Genomic DNA, 22503 nt, shown 5'->3' with positions numbered 1-22503 from the left:
TAATTTGCAACTAAAATGAGAGCACTGGACTTGCTTGAAAGTGAAGTAAATCGGAGTTTGAAAGAGATAATTGGGAAGTATATAGGCAGGCCTAAACTTTGATCAACCTGTTCATTTCTTGGTACAAAACAGTAGCAGGAACATTGTTTGGGCTTGCATGATGTTAAACCTCTCTTCCTGTTGCATCTTTCTGCTCTTTGCATGCATTCTTAGACATAACCTTTTACGTTTGGTTTATTCCATGACTTTTGTGCAGTGTCTTTTTTATTCTGCTGGTTTGAAAAATTTTAAAAAGAATTTTTTAATGATGGAAGCTTATCCTTTGCACTAAAGCAAAAATAAATTAGTTTTTTAAGGCTCTCAAGATTCCCAAAGGATTTCGTTCTATTTAGGTGATTTTATCCTTAAAAATGTTCACATTTAAAATAAACAGTAAGGACATAGAATGATTGCTCTACTTAATATGTAAAATTAAATGTAATAGGGCTTGTCCTTGAAAAGAAATAGGGGCTTTGACAGTACAGAAATGTACCCTGGGTGCTCTTAACAAATAATTTGAAATAGCCTTTTATGATTTAAAATGAAAATTATTGGACTGGATTGTCCATTGCCCAGCACTTTGGGTAGTAGTCATTTATACCAGTAGAAAGGGTATGGAAAAGGCTAGTAAAACAGAATGGTAATGATTTATGCTGACTTTGCATTGGTGTAAATAAACGCACAAAAGAAATGATGGGTTGTTTATCTCTGTCAAGATACTTGGGCTGTCTGAACTGTTAGTTGTTCTCTTTGTACAATGATTTATCCTTGTAAAATCTCTTGTGGTCTGAAGTGTAGCAAAATGTGGTAGCTGCAGCTACAGTAGCTCTTGACTGAGAGTCTTAAGATTTAATGGAACTAAGATTTGATTATGATTTTTTTTGTATCAGTGTTCATTTCTGTTGCACGGTATGCCGTTTGTACTGCCTTCAGCTGTGTAATGAATGAACTTAGAAGTAGCCCATGTTGAATTCCACACTACTGAGAGGTGATCAGGGATCAGTTCTGGGTCCAGTTCTGTTCAATATCTTCATCAATGATGGCATAGAGTACACTTATAAAGTTTGCAGACAATATCAAGATGGGAGGGGCTGCAGGAGGATAGGATTATAATTCAGAATGATCTGGACAAACTGGAGAAATGGTCTGAAGTAAATAGGATGAAATTCAATAAGGATAAATGCAAATACTCTACTTAGGAAGGAACAATCCGTTGCACACATACAAAATGGGAAATGACTGCCTAGGAAGGAGTATTGCGGAAAGGGATCAGGGGGTCATAGTGGACTACAAGCTAAATAGGAGTCAACAGTGTAACACTGTTGCAAATAAAGCAATCATTCTGGGATGTATTAGCAGGAGCGTTGTAAGTAAGATACAAGAAGTAATTCTTCTGCTCTACCCCATGCTGTTAGGCTTCAATGGGACTATTGTGTCCAGTTTTGGGCACGACATTTCAGGAAGGATATGGACAAATTGGAGAGTCCAGAGAAGAGCGACAAAAATGATTAAAGGTCTAGAAACCATGACCTCTGAGGGAAGATTGAAAAAACTGAGTTTGTTAGTCTGGAAAAGAGAAGACGGAGGGGGGACATAACAGTTTTCAAGTACATAAAAGGTTATTACAAGGAGAATATTTTTCTCTTAACCTCTGAGGCTAGGACAAGAAGCAATGGTCTTAAATTGCAGCAAGGGGGATTTAGATTGGACATTAGGAAAAAACTTCCTGAGTATCAGGGTGGTTACCCACTGGAATAATTTGCCTAGGGAGGTTGTGGAATCTCCATCATTGGAGATTTTTAAGAGCAGGGTAGACAAATACTTGTCAGGGGAGGCCTAGATAATACTTATTCCTGCCATGAGTGCAGGGGACTGGACTAGATGACCTCTCAAGTTCCCTTCCAGCCCTATGATTCTATGTAGGGAATGAATACTTTGGAAACAATTTCATGTTCAATGGTGCTGTTAACTTCACCATAATCACAAATGATGTTTTGTGTTACATATGGTCATTAAGAATATGGAGACTGATGTGATTTCATAAACCAATATTTTGCTGTTTACACTGTTTTACAAACTATATATTTAAAATAAACAAAAAAGGTATTAAACTGCGGGGGGGGAGAAATTTAAGAGACCTAAGCCTTCCTTTTACATGTCTGTAAATCTTTTTGAACAAAAAATGTCAGTGGAATAGCTACTGCGTTTCTTTTTATTTCAATTGATCTGAAAACCTAGTCACGAACAGTAGAATTTTGTCAAATGTCTATATTGTTCATGAAAACAACAAGGAGTGTGGTGGCACCTTAAGGACTAACAGATTTATTTGAGCATAAGCTTTCGTGGGTAAAACCCCCACTTCTTCAGATGCATGGAGAAGTGGGGTTTTTACCCACGAAAGCTTATGCTCAAATAAATCTGTTAGTCTTTAAGGTGCCACCGGACTCCTTGTTGTTTTTGTGGATACAGACTAACGCAGCTACCCCCGATATATTGTTCATGATCTTCCTAAATATACACTGGGAATGTAAACTATGTGGGAATGGACTGTGTCTTTCTTTTTATTTTGTACGGCACTGAGCAGGCTTCACAGGGAGGGCCATCTCCTGTGTGCATTTAATATTCATTCTTGCATAAATGTTTAGTTTTATAGCTTGAAAAATTGGAGTTTAAGTACTAAACATTTCATAATTTAGCAGGATGAAAGCAAAACCAACCCAGAAGCAGTATGGCATTTTTAGAATGGCAAAATTTAAATGCAAGAGAGGGCTCAGGACAATCTGAATATAAAAAAGTTTTGCTGGAGTATTGTGTCCATCAAAAATCATAAAAGTTTATAAAACCTAACCTGTGAGGAAAGGTTAAAAAATCTGGGCATACTTAGTCTTGAGAATAGAAGACTGAAAGGGGACTTGATAAACAAATACATTAAGGGCTATTGTAAAGAGGATTGTAATCAATTGTTTTCTATGCTAACTGAAGGTAGGACAAGTAGTAACAAGCTTAATCTGCAGCAAGGGAGAGTTAGGTAGATATTGGGAAAAACTTTCTAACTATAAAGATAGGTAAGTACTGGAATAGGCTTCCAAGGGAGGTTGTGGCATCCCTTCCATTGGGGGGTTTTTAAGAACAGACACCTAATGACAAACACCTATAAGGGATTATCTACATATAATTGCCTCAGCATAAAAGGTTTCAGAGTAACAGCCGTGTTAGTCTGTATTCGCAAAAAGAAAAGGAGTACTTGTGGCACCTTAGAGACTAACCAGTTTATTTGAGCGTAAGCTTTCGTGAGCTACAGCTCTCTTCATTGGATGCATACTGTGGAAAATACAGAAGATGTTTTTATACACACAGACCATGAAAAAAAATGGGTGTTTATCACTACAAAAGGTTTTCTCTCCCCCCACCCCACTCTCCTGCTTGTAATAGCATAAAAGGGTGGACTAGATGACCTTTTGTCATCCCTTCCTTCCATACATTTCTAAGATTCTGAAATCTAGATCGGTGGTATAAATATTGATTGCCTGAAAAATAAACCATACAAATCTTTGAAGTATGATAGTTGCTGAAACTTTATTAAAAGAATCTGGGTGAATCAACTGGCCTAACTTCCTTTCATGTGAAAGAAAATAAATGTTATATAGCTTATCAAGCTCTTTGCATGACAGGAGATTCAAGGTTGAAGGGAAGAAAGTCAATGTGAATCTTGCTTACTGCAGCTCTGCTTATTATAGAGTTTGTCAGTACTCCAAAGGACTTTAGAACTGAATAGCAGTACAGCTGAAGATTGACTTGTACTGTCATTAACTTCTTGCATAAAATTGATTAAATTGAGGAGCAACCACTGTATTTAAATATCTAAATGCATCATTTCTGCTTTAGATTGAATTGTTCATGAAATCATGATTAATTGTTGAACATAAATATTAAAATTAATAAAATAGTGGTCGATCATTTCCCCCTCTTTCACAAGTAGTTTGTGGTATCAAGAATGCTGAGAACCACTGTTTCAGATGAGAAAAATTCAAACTTGGTTACCTATAGTTAGGTATCTAAATCTATATTTTAGTGTCTAAATAAGAGGTCCTTTTCTGAATCAGTGAGCTTTCTCAACTCCCATCGTTATCAATAGGAGTGGAGTGCTCACTATCACTGAAAACTAAGCAGCTTCTTTAGGTGCCTAACTTCTGGCACCCAAGAGTAAAAACTTTGGTTTTACCTGAACCCATTATACTGGCAGTGGGATATACAGGTTTCATGTATATAATTGATTGCTCTCTTGTGTGTGTGTTTTTAAAGGTTTTGGAGTCAAATGAAGAATCAGGCTATCTTATTCTCACCATTGTTGTATCTGGCCATTTCTTTATTTCCCAAAGACGGGCAGTACAGGTAGGTTTTCAGTTTCATGTACTTAAATACATTTCTCAACTCAAGTTAGTAATCAGTCTTGGGTCTTTTGTCCTTCCTCAATTTAATGAGGTCTGTTACTGAAAGAAATCTGTATCAATTTTACTTAGCACATGCAAATTCTCATGGTTGGAAGAAGTTCTCTGAACTTACCTATGTAATACTTAAAGTGCACTTTTCTTTCCCTATTGAATAGTGATGTTTTTCTTGTGTGGCTGATAAACTAAATTGAAAAAGTGTGGTGAAACTGTGCCACTGGTGTCAAAGAATGTCATTATCAGCAATATACTGGATACTTTCACCTGTATAGTTCACCTATTTGAGTACATCAGGTAAAAATATAATTGAAAAATAGTTACATAAAATATGGTTTAAGTGGCTTTTAGAGTTCATCCTCAATGATGGGGGTGGGGAAATTGTGTTTTTAAATGGAGTTTAAATGGTTTAAAACACACCTTACCACCATGTGTAGACAGGTAGACTTCGAAATTTTTAGTTGGTTGTGCTGTAGCCTAGGTTACAAGCCAGCCAGCTTGTATTATTTAAATGAAGTCACAATGACTCCAGAGAAGCCAGCATCAGAGTCTCAGCCAGAACGAATCGGTTCTGTGCCAGGAGGGGCTTGTAGAACTCCTGATAGGTAGCTTTAGACATGACTGACTGGGTCTATGCTGGGAACTGGGATCAGGTATGCTCAGTGTATGCAGAAAACTGACCAAATCCTGCTCTAGATTGTGCAGCAACATGGAGTAGAAACACTGCTTGGTGAATTTTTGCCATAGAAATCCTGTGGTCCAAGGCATCGCTGGGTGAGATACTCTTCTAGAAAGGAACTACATGTTTATCTAACATCTGCCATGTCCTTGATGCTTAAATTTGGCTGGTACAGTTTTGCTTCAGTTTTACACTCCTTGTCCTCACCTTTAAAGAGTTACACAGCAGTGGCCCACATATGTACTATTTATTCTGTGCTCTACTAATTGTGCTTCCCTTATTTATTGTTCATTCACAAGCACCTTTGCTTTCTCTCACACTACTCCTTAGACCTTGAATGATCTCGTCCCTAAAAGTTTCCCCTTTCCAATGTCTTTACAACAATGATCACACTTCTACACCAACCTTATAAAATCTAAACTAACGTTTACATTTTTAAAAAATGGTATTAACACAATGGGTATCATGCTAAAACAATCCAATGTTTTTTTTTAACCTCCCTCTTGATGCTTTCTCTGTGTTGTGTAATATCTACTCTAGATTGTAAGCAAATATTAAAATGATTAAACAGCTGCACTTAAACTTTTGTGGCTTAAATATGGTTGATCTGCAAATACCTCTATGGTTTGTCATCAAGATGTGTTCCAATTCTTGCACAAACTATTCTGGATGTTGCAAATTTTATTTAGACTGAAATGACATTTTTTGTTTGCAGTATCATCTTTCTGGAGAACATCAACTGGTACTGTTCCACATAACTTTCTGTTTTGTCTGATTTTCCTGAATTAAATGCCATAGAAAACAGCCTTTATTTAGATTCTAGAACCTTTTTGAAAAATCTTATTTTTTTGTCTAAGGAGGACCTTAAGGAATCACAGAACATAGAATTATAGGAGTTACAGGGTGGATTTGATTTAAATCAAATTGATTTAAATCACTGGGCAGGAAGACTTGATTTAATCATGGATTTCTACATAAAAGTGCATTCTTGCTGGTTGTTATAACCTTAATATATATTCTTCACAACTCAGATAGATGTAGGTTTCATTTTAAAAATGTGTAGCGTGTACCTTCTAAAAGTGATTTATTTTGAAAACTTTTCAGATTAGTTTTACAGCTATATCAGAAAATGAATGATTGTTTGGTTATTTCATTTACCAAAGGAAATTGAAGCAGAAATTTATGAAGTCACTGGGAGGTGAACTATCTCCAATTTAACAGGTTAATCATTAATATTTGGAGGATTTTCTTGCCATGCTGTATTAGGAGGAGAACATCACCAGACAGACATTTAAATTGCTTTATTTAACTAAAACAACAACATTTTGTATTCTGGATTTTTTTCTTCAACAGCAAACATAATATTTTAACAAAACAAGTGTATGAATTTTTGAATTTAGTTAAACATTTGAGTTTTTTAAAATCAGGTTTGTTTTTGTTAAAATTGTTTTTAACTAAAATAGTTAAATGAAATATTTAAAGAACAAAAATTAAATCTACTATGTCAGCCGACTTAAAATATTGGCTTCTGCAGCTAACTCAGTCGTCTTCACCTTCATTTTCCTGTTTATTCATAATCTGGAAAAGAAAAACAAGTTTTCCTGTTTTTTCAGGTCCCAAACAATTTCTCCCTTAGCTCTGAAGTTCATTATAGTTGGCATTATGGAGGGGTGATTGCTGGATGTCCATGTCATAGCCAACTCCTCTTCTTCAGCAGCTAAGATTTGACCCTGGTACCGAGTACTGAGAATATTTGCAAGAAAATGAGCTAGAGATAGTGCTTGTCCCATTTGTTTTTTTTTAAATGCTTGTAATTTAACTCTGTCATTGCATATTTCTCTTTTTAAGATCTCACTCAGTTCCTTCAAAATTTCAACAGCATCAGCAATAAAACAGCTGTTTCCCTGCATTTTGTTCAAGGCTACAGAAATAGGCTTCAGGGTACTCAGCATGTGTTCAACATTTCTTTTAAGCCCAGTGTTGAGAACTTTGGCTGTGACAGTGCCAGCTATTTTTTTCACAATTTTCTTCACAAACTGTCATCGGATTAGGCCAGTTCTTGATGTAGTTCTCAAAACAGTCCACTACTGAGTTCCATCCATGTCTTGTGGGAGAGTTAGCTTGGTTCCTCCCACTTTCTTCAGAGCAGCTGCTGCAAAGTGGTTGTTACGGAAGTATTTTGCAATTTCAACAACATTAGCCTTTATTTCTGGAACACTGAAGTCTTTGGCTAGGTGGTGCATCAAATGAGCACTGCAACCATATGTTATTAACTTTGGACTCTCTTCACTGTCTAAATTTCTTCTCATCTTGGATACATTTGCAGCGTTGTCTGTGACCAAGCTGTATACTAGACATTTGAATTTTTTGTCACAGTTTGTTGTAGATTTTACTGATACTTCTTGTAAGTATTCTGCTGTGTGTGCATTTCCTGATGTATCAATTGTTTCTGTAAGGAAGACATTCCCTTCTTCTGTTGTCACATAAGAACTGTGGACATTGCTCCACAACATTGTGGACACTGCTCCACCCATCAAGACTCAGGTTAACAATTTTACCCTCTAGACCTTTTGCACACTGCTCAATTTCTCTTTCATATACTTTTATCCACCAATTTGCTTGCGACATCTGCTCTGTTGGGTGGACTGTATCCTGGTCTTAGTGACTGAACCATGTTAATGAAGTGTGTGCTCTCAACCATTCGGAAAGGAGAGTCTGTTGCATAAACAAACCGGGCAATTTTTTCATCAATTACCTCTTTTTGTAATTTGCTGGTTCTTATCACAAATTTATCTGTGGTTGTTTGTGGATGATGAAGTTTTTTTTTTCTTTTTGCTACAGGTAATATACTGTGGCTATTTGATATACATGATGTGACTGAAATACTATCATTGGTAGATAACTCTGAAACTATAGAAAATGTTGGTGATCTTGAAGGTGGAGAGTCTTCAGAATCCTTGTATGTTGAGGATGGATTCTCCTAAACAAAATAAGTCAATGCAGTTATTTAATTATTATTACCATACTGCTCATTTAGTATTACTCATTGCATTCGCTGACACTCAGTACTACTTTAAAGGTTTCAGAGTAGCAGCCGTGTTAGTCTGTATTCGCAGAAAGAAAAGGAGTACTTGTGGCACCTTAGAGACTAACAAATTTATTTGAGCAGAAGCTTTCGTGAGCTACAGCTCACTTCATCGGCCACTCCATACGGCTAAATTCAGTGCCTTGCATAATGACAGGTTTCAGAGTAGCAGCCGTGTTAGTCTGTATTTGCAAAAAGAAAAGGAGTACTCTCAAGCCCAATTTCTGTGTTTTTTTCATGGGTTTGGCATGTCTGCTCCTAGTCCTGAATTGTTGCATTTTTCTGTTTTTTTTATTTCTAATTCAACTGATCATGTAATTTCACGTCCTCTAACATTAAACAAACAATAGACTAAACTGTTATGCAAGTCCAGCAGAGCACTGTAGAGACAAATTCTAATAAGATTTTTCTGGCTTCAGCAATGATTGTGGAGCCGGAGCCGAAAATAGGAGAATTTGATAGATTACATTAAAAAATGGGGGGGAGGGGGAAGAAATTTCCTTTGTTACAGTTGGGTAAAAAGGAGTGTAAGAATATTTCAAATGGCAGTCTTGCCTGTTTTAAACAAAAAATGAGTTCAACTGATGTTATACAAATGTTCAACCAGAATGGAATAAGGAACCAAATGCAGCTAAATCAGCACATTAGATTGAAAATGGCTCACTCTGTATACCTCCTATTTTTCTTAATGTGATAAAAGGTTAGAACAAGACTGTTCTTCAGTGGTGTGTGGGTGTGTTCACTTTTATGTTGATAATTTTGTGGATAGATTTTTTTTTAAAAAGTCCACCAAGACATGAGAGTTAAATACTGAAGTCTGAACATAAAACTTCTATATTTTAGATGGAATTTACATCTCAGTTTACTATAGAAGAGTGATGAGTTCAAGTTTGATGAGACTACAAGTTTGGTTGATAAAGGTGTTTGTGTTGGTGTAATATACTTAGATTTCTGTAGGGCATTTCACTTAGTACTATGTGACTTTTGATTAAAAGATACAAAATTAATGTAGATGTATGAAGTGTATGATCTATGTGCTAAGAATGACTTCTGGGAGTATTTTGTGATTTACCACTGCCAAAAATATTTGTAAAATAATTACATCTTCACACATCCTATCATTCTTCCTTTTCTGCTAGGTAACCATTCATATTCTCAATTCCTGTTGCAAATTGTAGAATTGTGTCCATGAACAGTCAGAAGTGTGATATTTAATGAATTAATGTCTACCTGCCATTTTGCAATTAGAAATTTAAAAATTTCTTGCCAAAAGGACTTACTTAAAAGTAGTTTAACATTCAAAATCAACTATTTTAAAGCAACTGGACCTGTGTAACATCTTATGCTTTGAAAAATAATAAATTGTTGGTTCCTCTGGCCAGAATAAGCGAATCCCTGGGCTTCATGATAACTTCCAAAAAAATGTTTTGGAAAATGTTTGAGGATGCTTCAAAGTGAGTTATTAAAGCACATTCCCATGCAGCTGTAATGGGTAATTGGTTGCTTGCAACTTCATTGTTTCTGTCAGATGCACAAAGAACTAATCAGTTTGCCTTTTGGTGGTCTCACAGAATTGCTCTACTCACTGCAGGTATGGTGCCTCCTCCTGGAAACTGGGGATTAGCTCTTGAGGCTAACACCCCATCCTGTGGTCTCATGCCATCACACTCTCTGATTTGCAGTCCCTCTCCCACTCCAGGAACTGCAGTGTCCTCTTCATGACTCAGCCCTCTGGTCAGGTCAGTCAGCATTCCCCCATTCTGGGGTACTGTTCTCCAAATTCTCTGTTACTCCCTCAGTGACTCAGGCAGTCTTCCAGTTCATTGGTGCCACTTCCCCAGTAGCAGGTAGGGAAACCCAGGGCCCACCCTCTATTTCAGGTTCCAGTCCAGGGACCCTCTTTCCAGTTGTTCTGGCTTTCCTCTCCCAGCCCTCAGTGCTCCATCCCTGGATTGCTTCCTACAACTCCTGGTTTCCTTCCTTGCCCTGGGTGTACCAGCTCCAAACCACTTCCCAGGGCGTGACTGCAGCCCACACATCTCTGCAACATCCAAACACGCCTCCCTCTTCCCAGGGAATGACTGCCCTTCTAGCTTCTGGGTTTTATAGGCCCCGCCTATTCCTGCATAGCTGAACCTGCTTCCAGTCAATTCCCTGCTCCCTGGCTCTTCCTCCAGGTGCAACCTGTGGAGTTAATAGGTCTACCTGGCCACCTTAACCCTTTCCACACCTGTGTGGAGTGGACACCCCATCTCAGGTGGATAATGGGTATGCTTTCAAGATTTTTTGTTGTTGTACACATTCTTGTATGGCTTTGCCCAAGACTTGATTGTGTCTATCCACAATAACATACTCTCACAAATGGACGCTGGTCCAATGAAAGGCATTACCTCACCCATCTTGTCTGCACAATAACACGGAACAGTCACTTTCCTTTTAAAATTGGCTGAAATCAGAAGATTCTAACAGACCCCAAATGAGGGTAAGTGGAGGTTCCATGAATTGGCAGGATGATTACCTGTTTTATTCGTATTATAATTCTGTAATTAACAGAAAATTCCTGAGGTGTGATTCAAATCCAGGTTTTCCAATATGAAGTTCTTTATCTGGAATCAAATTACACAGGGTAATATTTTTTAAACATATTTTTACTATAGATGTCAGGGTGAATAAAAATTGATGGATTTAAAAAAAAATCAGAATAATATTTTTTAAAAATTGTATTTAAATTATAATTTTTCTTTTTAAAAACAAGCCTGTTTAAATGAAATCTGAATTTAACACAAAATATGTTAAGGTATAAAATTTATTATCTCTTAAGACTTGTAAATAAAAGTAAATATGGTGAGCCTCTATCAAAAACTTGGAGTTAAAGGCAGCATTTCTTTATAAAGAAGGAATCAGAGGAAAAATATGTAAATTTTGATGTCAAGCTTTATAACTATGGCATATGTCATGTGCCGTATTCAGGGCTTGATCCTGTGGAGAACACAGGGGCTGTGCTACTGGGTATAAGAGACTGGCAGATTCATCACAGGCCTTGGGACCCAACCTCTGATTCTGGGAGACATCATGTATCTTATCAGGATCAGGTCTCATACTCCTATTTTATAGCTTCTCCCTATCTGAGTTCTCATTGGCTCAGTTCTTAAATTATGAATATTTGACTCCATCCACTATGGAAACAATGGTTATATCAACTAATGATAATGCACCTTTCTTTAGAAAATAGCTGCAGTACAAATGGAAAAGATTAAAATTGATAATTTAAATCGAGGCTTTCCACTTTGATTTAAATCAATCCACCCTGAAGTATGTCTAATTGCTGCGTACGAGAGAATACAAAAAGAGAGCTTCAAAGAGCTTACAGTCTAAGTATAGATTTAGACAACAGATAGATACAGACAACACATGGGGGAGTACAAGGAACAATGAGACAGTATTGGTCAATATGATAGGCTGTGGTCTCAGCATACCAGTGGCCTAACAGTTGGCAAGTATTTTGTAAGTGTCATGGTAAAGGAGACTTTTAAGAAGGGGTTTGAAAAAGGATGAGATCACTTTGCAGGTGTTTATGGGGAGCTCCTTCCCTGGGAGAGAGGCAGTATGGGAGGAAGCATGTTTGAAATTTTACCAAGTGGGCGATGGAGGCTAACTTTGTTGGCCCATCAGAGGTGGGAGTTGACATGTTGATATTGATTGAGAGATGATAGGAAAGGTGGAGTTAGGACATGAAAGGCCTTGCAAGTGCAGACAACTAGCTTATGTTTGGTGCGATAGAGAAGGGTAGCCAGTTGAAGGATGCAAAGAAAGGGGTGAACTGGTCAAACTGATGGGCTAAGAAAATGATCTTTGCCCCAGTATTTGAATGAATACAAGCAGGACAAAATAGTGTTTGTCAAGGCTAGAGAAGAGGTTGTTGCAGTAATTGAGATGCAAGATGAGAGCCTGGACAAAAGTTTGAGCTCTGTGGATGGATAGGGAAAGGTGGAATCTTTGACATGGTATGTAGAAAAAAATTGGCAAGATTTAGACAGTCTGGATATGAGGACCTAGAGAAATGTGGATTTGTGCATTATTGCCTAGCTTTCTCTTTGACTTCTCCAGCCCAGTGGAATCTCGGATGGCCAGTCTACAGCAGAAAGGTCATAGATGACTTGTTGATAGCCCGTCCACATGAGATCGTATCTGTACACACTGATCAGATGTTTCAACTGCTGGTTCTTTGACTTCTGTTTTCAGAGAAGCTACTTAGTGTCTTCTCAGGTGTTGATCTACTTTTATCAGACTTTCCTGCTTCAAGTCCAGGCTTGCTGAAGGAAAGATTTCACAAATTGTATTTCTTCTAGCACCTTCTCAAGTATTTGCCTACCAGGGACCTCACTTACTTTGTGGAAACTGTTCTGTGGTATGATGCATCTCTCTATCCTACAAACTATCCTGCTTATCAGTGGAGTTATCAGCTTCAAGAACCAGATTATCTGCTGCACTACTGAGGGAGCCCCATTCAATTCAAGACAAATGATTGTCTCAGGCAACTCATCAGAACAACTTTCTAGCGTTATATGCAGTTAAGAGGATAGCTTTATTCTTCCCTCTGTGTTTGGTAGTTGCCATTCAGATGTAAAGTGGCAATAGGGCCTCTGTGGCATACTTGCACTTCCAGGATAAAATGAGAAAGTATAGTTAAACATCCTGAATGAAACAAGGGAAATCTCTTACTCCTGGACAGGCAGTTTTGTTGGTTACTTATTACTTGTATTGTTTATAGTGATATTTGCTAGGTGCTTACCAAGCCTTCATTAAGGACTGCCTCTGCTTTGAGGTGCTCACAACATAAGGCATCTAATTATTATAACAACCCACATTTGAGCAAAAGAAGAGCCTGTAAGCCAGTTGACTAAGCACCAGTCGGATGCATGAGAATGAGAACTAAAATCATCAAGTCCTGAACTTCCTGAATTGCGGGAAGCTTCTATTCCAGGATCCTCATACTCCCAGACCTATAGCACCTGAGATTCTTGTCTGGCAACAAAAGAGGTTTTACCTTCTGGAACGTGAGTATTCAAGATAGCTCATGGACTTCCTGCTCAACTGGAGAAACCGTCCACAAATCTGGAACTCAGAGAACTTGATCTTCATGATGCTCTTGAGAGAACAAGAATCCTATTTTGTCTTGCAACCAGAGTAGTTGTTAGGCTTGGCAGAATTTGATTTTTTTTTTAAATTTTGACTGATAATGTTTATTTTTAAGCATTTTTAATCAATTTAAATTTTCACAGTTGTGCAAATGTAATGCCTACACACCCTGGTTGACACCCTGGTTGTCAGCAGGTGGGATTGAACCTGGGACCTCTGGGCTTTAGTGCATGAGCTTCTACTGCCAAGGCTGTAGAGCAGACTAATTAATCTCTCTCTCTAAGTGGTCTCGGTGCCACTAGATGGGACAGAACACCACACCCAGGCGGTGGGTGGGTTACACAAAAATTATGGGTTTTAAGTATTTTTTTATTTTTATCAATTTAAATTCACATAGTTGTGGGAATTATGGGAGAGTCAGACAGTAGGTGGGGTCAGACAATACTTAATGACAGTAGATGCTGAGATTCAAAAAGTTAGGTTTATAACCGTTAAGATAAAAATTGTCCACATTACATGTCAAAATGTTACAAAGTAAATATCCTTAAATCAAACCCTAATAAGTTCTCAAGGAGCATTTTTCTTAATTTGCCTGGCTGTATATTTTGATTATCGTCAGTGGAAATATTTTTTCATAGGTTTGTGTGTGTATGGTAAAATTGGTGTTTACTCACATTTACCAATAAAAATATAACCCTTCCAAGCCTAGATATATTGGAACACCTTCTAGATAGGCCCCTGATTGGGTATGAGTCCTAGCTTCCTGATGCTCCAAGTCTCAGCATTAGGAGTTTTGTAGCACATTCCCTCCATTTCTAGCACATTCCTTCCACGCCTTTTATGCAACATGTTAACTCTTCCCAGTTCCTTAGAAAAGTGTGTCTATAGAGATGCTGTCAGGAGACTAGTGGAAGGATAGGATTCTTCAGGTAATCTGTGAATCTTCTTTCTTTGAATATATGGAGGAATCTTCCCTCAATCTTCTATTACTTTCTGTCATAAATATAAAGGGAAGGTTAAACCCCTTTAAAATCCCTCCTGGCCAGAGGAAAAACCCTTTCACCTGTAAAGGGTTAAGAAGTTAGGATAACCTCGCTGGCACCTGACCAAAATGACCAATGAGGAGACAAGATACTTTCAAAAGCTGGAGGGAGGGAGAAACAAAGGCTCTCTCTGTCTGTCTGTGTGATGCTTTGGCCGGGAACAGAACAGGAATGGAGTCTTAGAACTTAGTAAGTAATCTAGCTAGGTATGCGTTAGGTTCTGTTTGTTTAAATGGCTGAGAAAATAAGCTGTGCTGAATGGAATGGATATTCCTGTTTTTGTGTCTTTTTGTAACTTAAGGTTTTGCCGAGAGGGATTCTCTATGTTTTGAATCTAATTACCCTGTAAGGTATTTACCATCCTGATTTTACAGAGGTGATTCTTTTACTTTTTCTTCAATTAAAATTCTTCTTTTAAGAACCTGATTGCTTTTTTCATTGTTCTTAAGATCCAAGGGTTTGGGTCTGTGTTCACCTATGCAAATTAGTGAAGATTTGTATCAAGCCTTCCCCAGGAAAGGGGGTGTAGGGTTTGGGGAGGATTTTGGGGGGAAAGACGTTTCCAAGTGGGCTCTTTCCCGGTTATATATCTGTTAGACGCTTGGTGGTGGCAGCAATAAAGTCCAAGGGAAAAAGGAAAATAGTTTGTACCTTGGGGAAGTTTTAACCTAAGCTGGTAAAAATAAGCTTAGGAGGTGTTCATGCAGGTCCCCATATCTGTACCCTAGAGTTCAGAGTGGGGAAGGAACCTTGACATTTTCTATGAAATGTTTTTCCTCTTAGCAATTACATTGGCCAGGAGAGCTAGTATGCTCAGGGAGATTTTCTCTATATGCAGTTTTTTCCCAGCTGAAGTGATTCTCAGGCCTGCCCTGGAATTTGCTGTCCACCAAAATTGTTTTTTACTTGAACCGTTTATTTACCTCTGTTAAGAATGCTGGAGACACAACTCAGTTTATGTGAACCAACATGGCTATTGCATCATACTTTCTTTTTAAGCAAGAGATACCACACACTGCAAACTGGAGGCCAATGTTAAGTACATTGTCACTTATTAATCCTGATGCTGAACACTGCTTTCGAACAAAACTGGCAAATGCTCGCTATCTTTCTGGAAAAAAACTCAGCTGACTCTCTAGAAGCATGTGGTACAACAGTTAAAGACTCAGCAGTTGAAAAAGTGAAGAACTCTCTCACCATATTCAAAAAATGTGCATACATGGCTGATGAATGCACCAATGCAAATAGGCATCAAGTATTAAGTCATTGTGTATATTATCTTGATGTCCGTTATAGGCCAATAGATGCATTCTAGATGTTCAGGTTATAGAAGACACATCAGCTGCATCTGTGGCATCTTAGAAGAGTTAAATGCTTGTAAACTGAACCCCAAACAGATGGCTGCTTGTGCATTTGATGGAGCTGCAAACTTCTCTGGAAGACATGGTGAAGCACAAGCTTTGCTCCGAGAAAAGTGTAACCCTAATCTCTCCTATACACACTGCAAAGGCCGTTTACTCCAGTTAGCGCTAGTATGAGCTGCAGAATCTTCAAAACACATTAAAAAGCTATAAATTTAATGGCTTTGTTATACTCTTTTTTTCAGCAAGAGTACAGAAGGACTGAATGGCTTGGAAACAAATAGAAGATACACTGGGACTGAAGTTCAAATTAGTCCAACCTGGGAAAACCTGTTGGCTTTCTCATGAGCGATTCTTGGCTGTTGTCTTAAAATTACTGCAACCGTTATTACTGGCTTTGGAAAGTATCCAACAGGATAGGTCAGATCTAAGTAGTGAAGCTGGTGGACTACTTTTGTTACTGATGCCATTCTCTCTCGTAAGTCTACTGTTGAAACCAGTTGGGTCATTAAACAATGTCATCCGGGCATCTGCTACAACAGTAGTAGATCTCTGTCTAGCAATAGAAGCTACCCTTGGATCAATCAGAGATATCCATTGAAAATGTACTGGATGAAACAAAAACTTCAGTCCAGAAGTTGACTAATGAAGGTACTTATATTAACTCCATAAGTGAAGAGGATAAGAAGTGTGTGTTAAGCCAGATGAAAAAGTACATAAACTTGATTCTTACAAATCTACAATAGCAGTTTCTGGATTCTACTCAATCTCCACGTAGCTTTTACAGATGCCTGTCTTATAAAACACCTACAGTTGAGTGGAGTGAGGAACTACCAGAAATGGGGCTGACATGTGATCAGGACAGAATAGAGAATTTGAACACAGAGTGGAATATCATACAACAAACGAATGAAGATTTAACTTCAGCTTCTTCTTTATCATCACTAGTGGTTCGACCCAATCTTTGTGCTATGTTTCCTGGGATGAAAGATGTAGGAATTCATCTTTCGCTACTCCCAGTCACAACTGCTACAGTTGAGCATTCTTTTTCCTCATTGAATAGAATTTTGTGTTCTGAAAGAAGTCTCCTTCTGCCTGATCATGAGCAGGGATCTGGGGCAAAAATTGGGGATTGGTCCTGCTTTGAGTAGGGGGTTGGACTAGATGACTTCCTGAGGTCCCTTTCAACCCTGATATTCTATGATTCTATGATATATCATGAAGGACTGGACGTAACGGACACACAAGAAGACACCGAACAGTAGTGCAAAAATTACAACAAGAAACCAAGAAGGATATAGATGTTGTGCTTCATAGTAGGCTTGAGTAGCCAACTTTAATTTCGCTGGTGATTTTAAAACGAGTTAAATTTTAATAAAATGGTCGTGAAACATTTTTCAGTTTTTATTATGATGCCATACAGCCAACCTTCACCCTCATGGTCTCAACCCTTGTCGGCCCTCACCCCCACTGTATATCCGAACCTTCCCCCTAATTTCAATTCCTGGGGAAAACACTGGTCCAGATTCAGGATATTTCAGATAAAAGGGAGAATGAATTCCAAAGCTGAGGACCCTCACAAAGAATGTATAGCCAGCATCCCCTCTTGTTTATAACAGTGGGTCTCAAGCTGAAGTGCCTCTCTTAATCCTGTCAGTCTATAGTTTCTTAGAGACTAACCAATTTATTTATATTTATATAAATTTTATATTTATAAAATATATAAAATTTATATTTATATAAATTTATATTTTATTTATAAGCTTTCGTGAGCTTATGCTCAAATAAATTGGTTAGTCTCTAAGGTGCCACAAGTACTCCTTTTCTTTTTGCGAATACAGACTAACACGGCTGTTACTCTGAAACCAGTCTATAGTTTATTGTACAGGTCTGTCTAATGCAGTGGTTCTCAAACTTCTTTGATTGGGACCCCTTCTTTGTGTCTGTAGTCATTTATGCCCCCTTCCCCAGTACATATACCACCACCCAGCTCTGAAGGCAGAGAAGAGAGCAGTGGCTACTGGCTGGGTGCCCAGCTCTGAAGGCAGCGCAGCGCCACCCCAACAGCAGCACAGAAATAAAGGTTAGCAATGTGAAAAGTAATATTCGTCAATATTACTCTTCACAGCAGATTTAGCGCCCCATTGCCATCCTTACTTCTGCAGTGCTGCTGCCACGCCGGGGCTGACAGCCAGAGTCCCACTGCCTCCGGGTGAGAGATTGTGGGGAAGGTGGGGATTAAAGGAAAGCTCGAGCCTGGGTGGCAGGGCTCTGTCTGTCTCCTTTAGCCCTGCGTCCTGGGTGTGCATGACCTTCTGCGCAAGCCCCAGCCAACTGGGGCTGACAGCCAGAGCTCTTCAAAAAAACCCAACACACAGCTCACCCCTCCCTTGGCCTATTCCCACGCCTCCTTTGGGAGGCCCTCCCCATAGTTTGAGAACCATGGGTCTAATGTAACTGTGGATTTTTATATCCACAATAGTATCTAATTCTCTTTAGAACTGAACTAATTTTGGGAAGCGGGACACACACAGAAAGCTTAATCATAAAACAGGTGCAAAAATCCATGATTTTTGGAGATCTGAGTATTTCAAACAATACAATTCATGACCATATTTCTCTTTTTTTTAAAAAACTGTTCTTCAAGTGATTGCTCATATTGATTCCAATTAGGTTTGTGCACGCCCCATGAATAGTGTCAAAGTTTGACTCAGACTCACAGTTTATCAGACCACTCTGTTTTATTAGCAAAGCTGCTCTGCTAATACATTTAGAAGTGAGCCCCCCGAGTGGGGCTTGTGTCTCTTAATTTATACAGTTTTTTGGAGAACAAGTTACAGAGAAGTTACAGACAAAAGAAGAAAAAGATTTTAGTCACCACCCTTCGAGATCCTTGAGACCAGTCACGTATCTTTAATTACCTGCCACCCTTAACAATCTCCTTTAACAGCTTCCAGTTAACTTAACTAATTGCCCTTCACACCTTCCATTCTGATGCCTGCTTCTTAGACATGCTGGCTGTGTCTTAATTGCTTCTCCATTCAAAAGCTAACTGTCCCTACGTGTGCTCGCTCAGATACTTTGTAACATGTTTTGGCATGCCCTCTCATATACAATGTATCCAGCATGTCCCCTTATACAATGTTATACTTATACAATGTTATACTTCCACAATAGTCATCAGAAAGTTTTCCCCCTTGCAGCACCCGTTGGGTCAGCTGTGGGGACCCCTGGAGTGGCGCTCTCATGGCGCTCAATATATGACTCTGCCGACCCGGCACCTCCTCAGTTCCTTCTTACCGCCAGTGATGGTCATTGGAACTGTGGTGACTTGCTTAGCAAGCTCCCCTCGTTTTCCCTAGCTTTCAGTTTAGTTCACAGTTATTCCTAGCCTCGTTAAGTTTAGTTTTAGTGTTTTCGATTGTTAGAGCAGATAGCTGTTGGGAGTGGGGGGTTTTCCCCTTCACTCCAACTGCGTTCCCTTTTGGGACTCGGGGTATGCCTAAGTCCCAAGGGTTCAAACCCTGCAAGTCCTGCAACAAGCCCATGCCAACAGGCAACCCCTACGACGCTTGTTTAAAGTGTCTGGGGGAAACACAGCAAGTGGAAAAGTGCAGGATTTATGAAGGGCTTTGCCCCAGAACAAAAAAGGAGTGAGACTTTCGCCTCAAGCAGCTCCTTAGGGAGGTGGCACTTAGACCACAGCCTACATCATCCCAGCAAGACCCGGCACCGAGCTCATCGGTGCACAGCGCCCCAGCAGCAGTGGTAGAAGCAGCACCACGGAAGGACTCTGCGAGAACCCGCGGCACCACTGCTCCCCGACACTGAAACCGGTGGGATCGACCTGGCACTGTTCCCATTCCCCGATGCAGAAGTGGCACCGGAAGCAGGGGGAGTGGATCTCTGACTCAGAGAGCCACCCCTCTGGAGCCGGCCAATGGAGCACCCAGGTATGCAGCATCCAGACAGGAGCACCCAGGTATGAAGACTTTGGAGCTGGCACCATTGACTTCGGCCCTGCAAGGGAGACTGTCAAGTCCAGTGCCATTGGACTCCCCAAGCCAGGTCATTGAGGAGATGGAATTGCCATCTACCCCAGACACCTTTGAGGCTGTGAGGGACCTAATCACCATGACAGCACTGTGGTCCATGGTCTTCGAGCCAAGCCTCCGGTACCACAGCATTTGGCACCGTCTTGAGGCAAACCACTGATGCCTTCGTCCCTTAGCGCCGGTTGGACTTGTGACGCCCGTTGGACTCGCGGCACCACTCCAGGTCATGCCAGCACTCCCAATCGCGATGCCGATCCCAGGTCCCACTCCCAGCACCGGTCATCCTGGCACCTGTCAGCGTCCTTGCACTGCTCCAGATCGCGGCACTGCTCCCCAGTCCAGCTCCATTCGGCACCATCCTGGCCATCGCGGTCCCAGTCCCCGTCTTTGGACTCGGGGATGGGGTCTAGATACTCCGACTAGGACCGGCACCGATCAGGCCATGGAAGGCTTGAGGCGGGGGCAGGGCCATGGCCTGCGCAGTGGCAGGGACCACTGCAGTGGCCGTTTTGGACCCCATGGGTGTACTACCAGGCCCAGGGCACCCAATCCAAAGGTTCCAGTTCGGTGGCCTCTGAACCGCAGGTGCCGGAGGCATCTGCCAGTTGCCCCACCCCTTGGGGTGCTGAGGAGGTACCAGTCACACTCCCTCTCCTGGAATGAACCCCAGTTCCTGAGCCTGATCCAGGTGTGGTTGGCCCCAACAGAGAGGTGGGACAGGAGGTCCCTGGAGACCAAGAGGGTCAGGAGGACCCTGTTCCCCCATTAGCCTCCTCGTCATCCTCCCCGAATGAGGCGGTTGTAGGCACCTCTGTCTCTGGACCACCCCTCATAGACAGCTGTGCCCATCAGGACCTCCTTCACAGTATGGTGCGAAATATGGGCCTGCAGGCCAAGGAGGTGGTGGAGTCAAAGGACCCGCTGGTTGACATCCTGGCCCTGGAAGTCCCATCGAGGGTGGTTCTACCGCTCATCAAGACTATACAGGCCAATGCTAAGAGCATTTGGCAGACCCTGGCCTCCATCCCTCCCACCGCGAAGGGTGTAGAGAGGAAATATTTCATCCCATCTTAGGGGTACAGATACCTCTTCACACTCCCTCAGCCTTGCTCATTGGTGGTGGCTGCAGTAAATGAAAAGGAGAGGCAGGGACAACAAGCCCCAGTGCCTAAGTCCAAGGATGCCAAACACTTAGATTTATTTGCTGTTGCCAGTAGAGTCCAGGGAGGAGTTTGGAGCTATAGTGGAGGAGGAAGGCGGTGGCACGGACCTCTTTACAGCCTCACTGGACTCTGCGGACTCAGCGGCGTACACCTTACCCTCCGGTATCACCATGAGCTGTAGCTCATGACTGCAGGCCTTGGGACTCCCACCCGAGGTTCAACAGACCATGCAGGATCTGCTTTTTGATGGGGCAGGTCTGTTTGTGGAGCAGACTGACTCTAGGCTGCATAGCCTAGAGGATTCCAGGGCTACCATGAAGTCCTTGGGTATGCACACCCCGGCAACCCAACGTAAACATTTCAAGCCCCAGCAGCAGCAAACTCCTATCCTCCTCGGCCAAGGCAGGACTTTTATAGGAGAATGGGCAGGAGTGGCAGACACAAGCCTTCCCAGCCCAGCCAGGGCCAAGGCCCGACTAAACCATCGTCGGGTTCAAAGCAGGCCTTTTGAAGGTGCGCTCAAGGATGGTGCACCAGCCACAACTCCGGATCCTTCCTCGTCTTTCTTGAATCATCTGTCCCACTTCTACTATGCTTGGTCCCAAATAACTTTGTACCGCTGGGTTCTCTGTATGGTAGAAGTGGGATAGTCTCTCCAATTCTGCTCCTACCCTCCCTCTCACCCCACTTCCCCGTCCCTCTTCAGGGACTCTTGTCACAAGCAACTCCTTATCCAGGAGGTGTGGGTGCTCCTCGCCATGAGAGCTGTGGAGGAGGGTTCCTCAGGGGCAAGGGATTCTATTCCTGATATTTTCTAATCCCCAAAGCAAAGAAGGAGGGGTCTCAGACCCATTCTAGATCTGCGAGAACTCAACAAGTTCATGGTAAAGCTGAAGTTCCGCATGGTCTCCCTGGGCACAATTATCACTTCTCTGGATCCAGGAGACTGGTACGCAGCCCTCGACATAAGATGCGTACTTCCATATAGCTATTTGGCCTGCCCACAGACTATTCCTACAGTTCGTGGTCGACCACAAACATTAACAATTTACGGTCCTTCCATTCGTCCCCTCAACAGCCCCCCCCCGCCCCGAGTTTTCACGAAGTGCATGTTGGTCGTGGCTGCTTTCCTCCATCAGAGGCAGGTGCAGGTATACCGCTACTTTGACGACTGGCTGCTCAGGGGCCACACCAGGGGGCAGGTGAAGTCTCAAGTCTGATTGGTCAGAGCCACATTTGAGAGACTGGGTCTCCTTCTCAATTTGAACAAGTCAACCTTGTCACCGACCCAAAGAATAGAATTCATCGGGGCAGTGTTGGACTTGGTTCAGGCAAGAGCCCTTTTGCCAGAGTCCTGATTCCAAGCCATGACAGACATCATTCAAGGCCTCAGGCAATACCCGACCACTACAGCAAGGGGATGCTGAGTCTCCTCAGCCACACTGCAGCCTGCACTTACGTGACCCAGCATGCCAGACTGAGGCTCAGGCCTCT

General features: G+C 41.1%; 1 protein-coding gene across 1 annotated transcript in view; it reads left to right on the top strand.

Annotated features, from left to right (window-relative positions):
• Positions 1–22503, top strand: part of REC114 (REC114 meiotic recombination protein) — a 126297-nt gene that overhangs the window by 2315 nt on the left and 101479 nt on the right. Inside the window, exon 2 of the mRNA XM_043523398.1 lies at positions 4342–4431. Coding sequence (XP_043379333.1) covers positions 4342–4431 — 90 coding nt within the window. The remainder of the gene's footprint in view (positions 1–4341; positions 4432–22503) is intronic.

The sequence above is a fragment of the Chelonia mydas genome, chromosome 10, assembly GCF_015237465.2.
Source record: "Chelonia mydas isolate rCheMyd1 chromosome 10, rCheMyd1.pri.v2, whole genome shotgun sequence".
In the NCBI taxonomy this organism is placed as follows: Eukaryota; Metazoa; Chordata; order Testudines; family Cheloniidae; genus Chelonia; species Chelonia mydas.
Note: the sequence above shows the minus strand (reverse complement) of the source record. Positions and strands in the feature narration are given on the sequence as shown.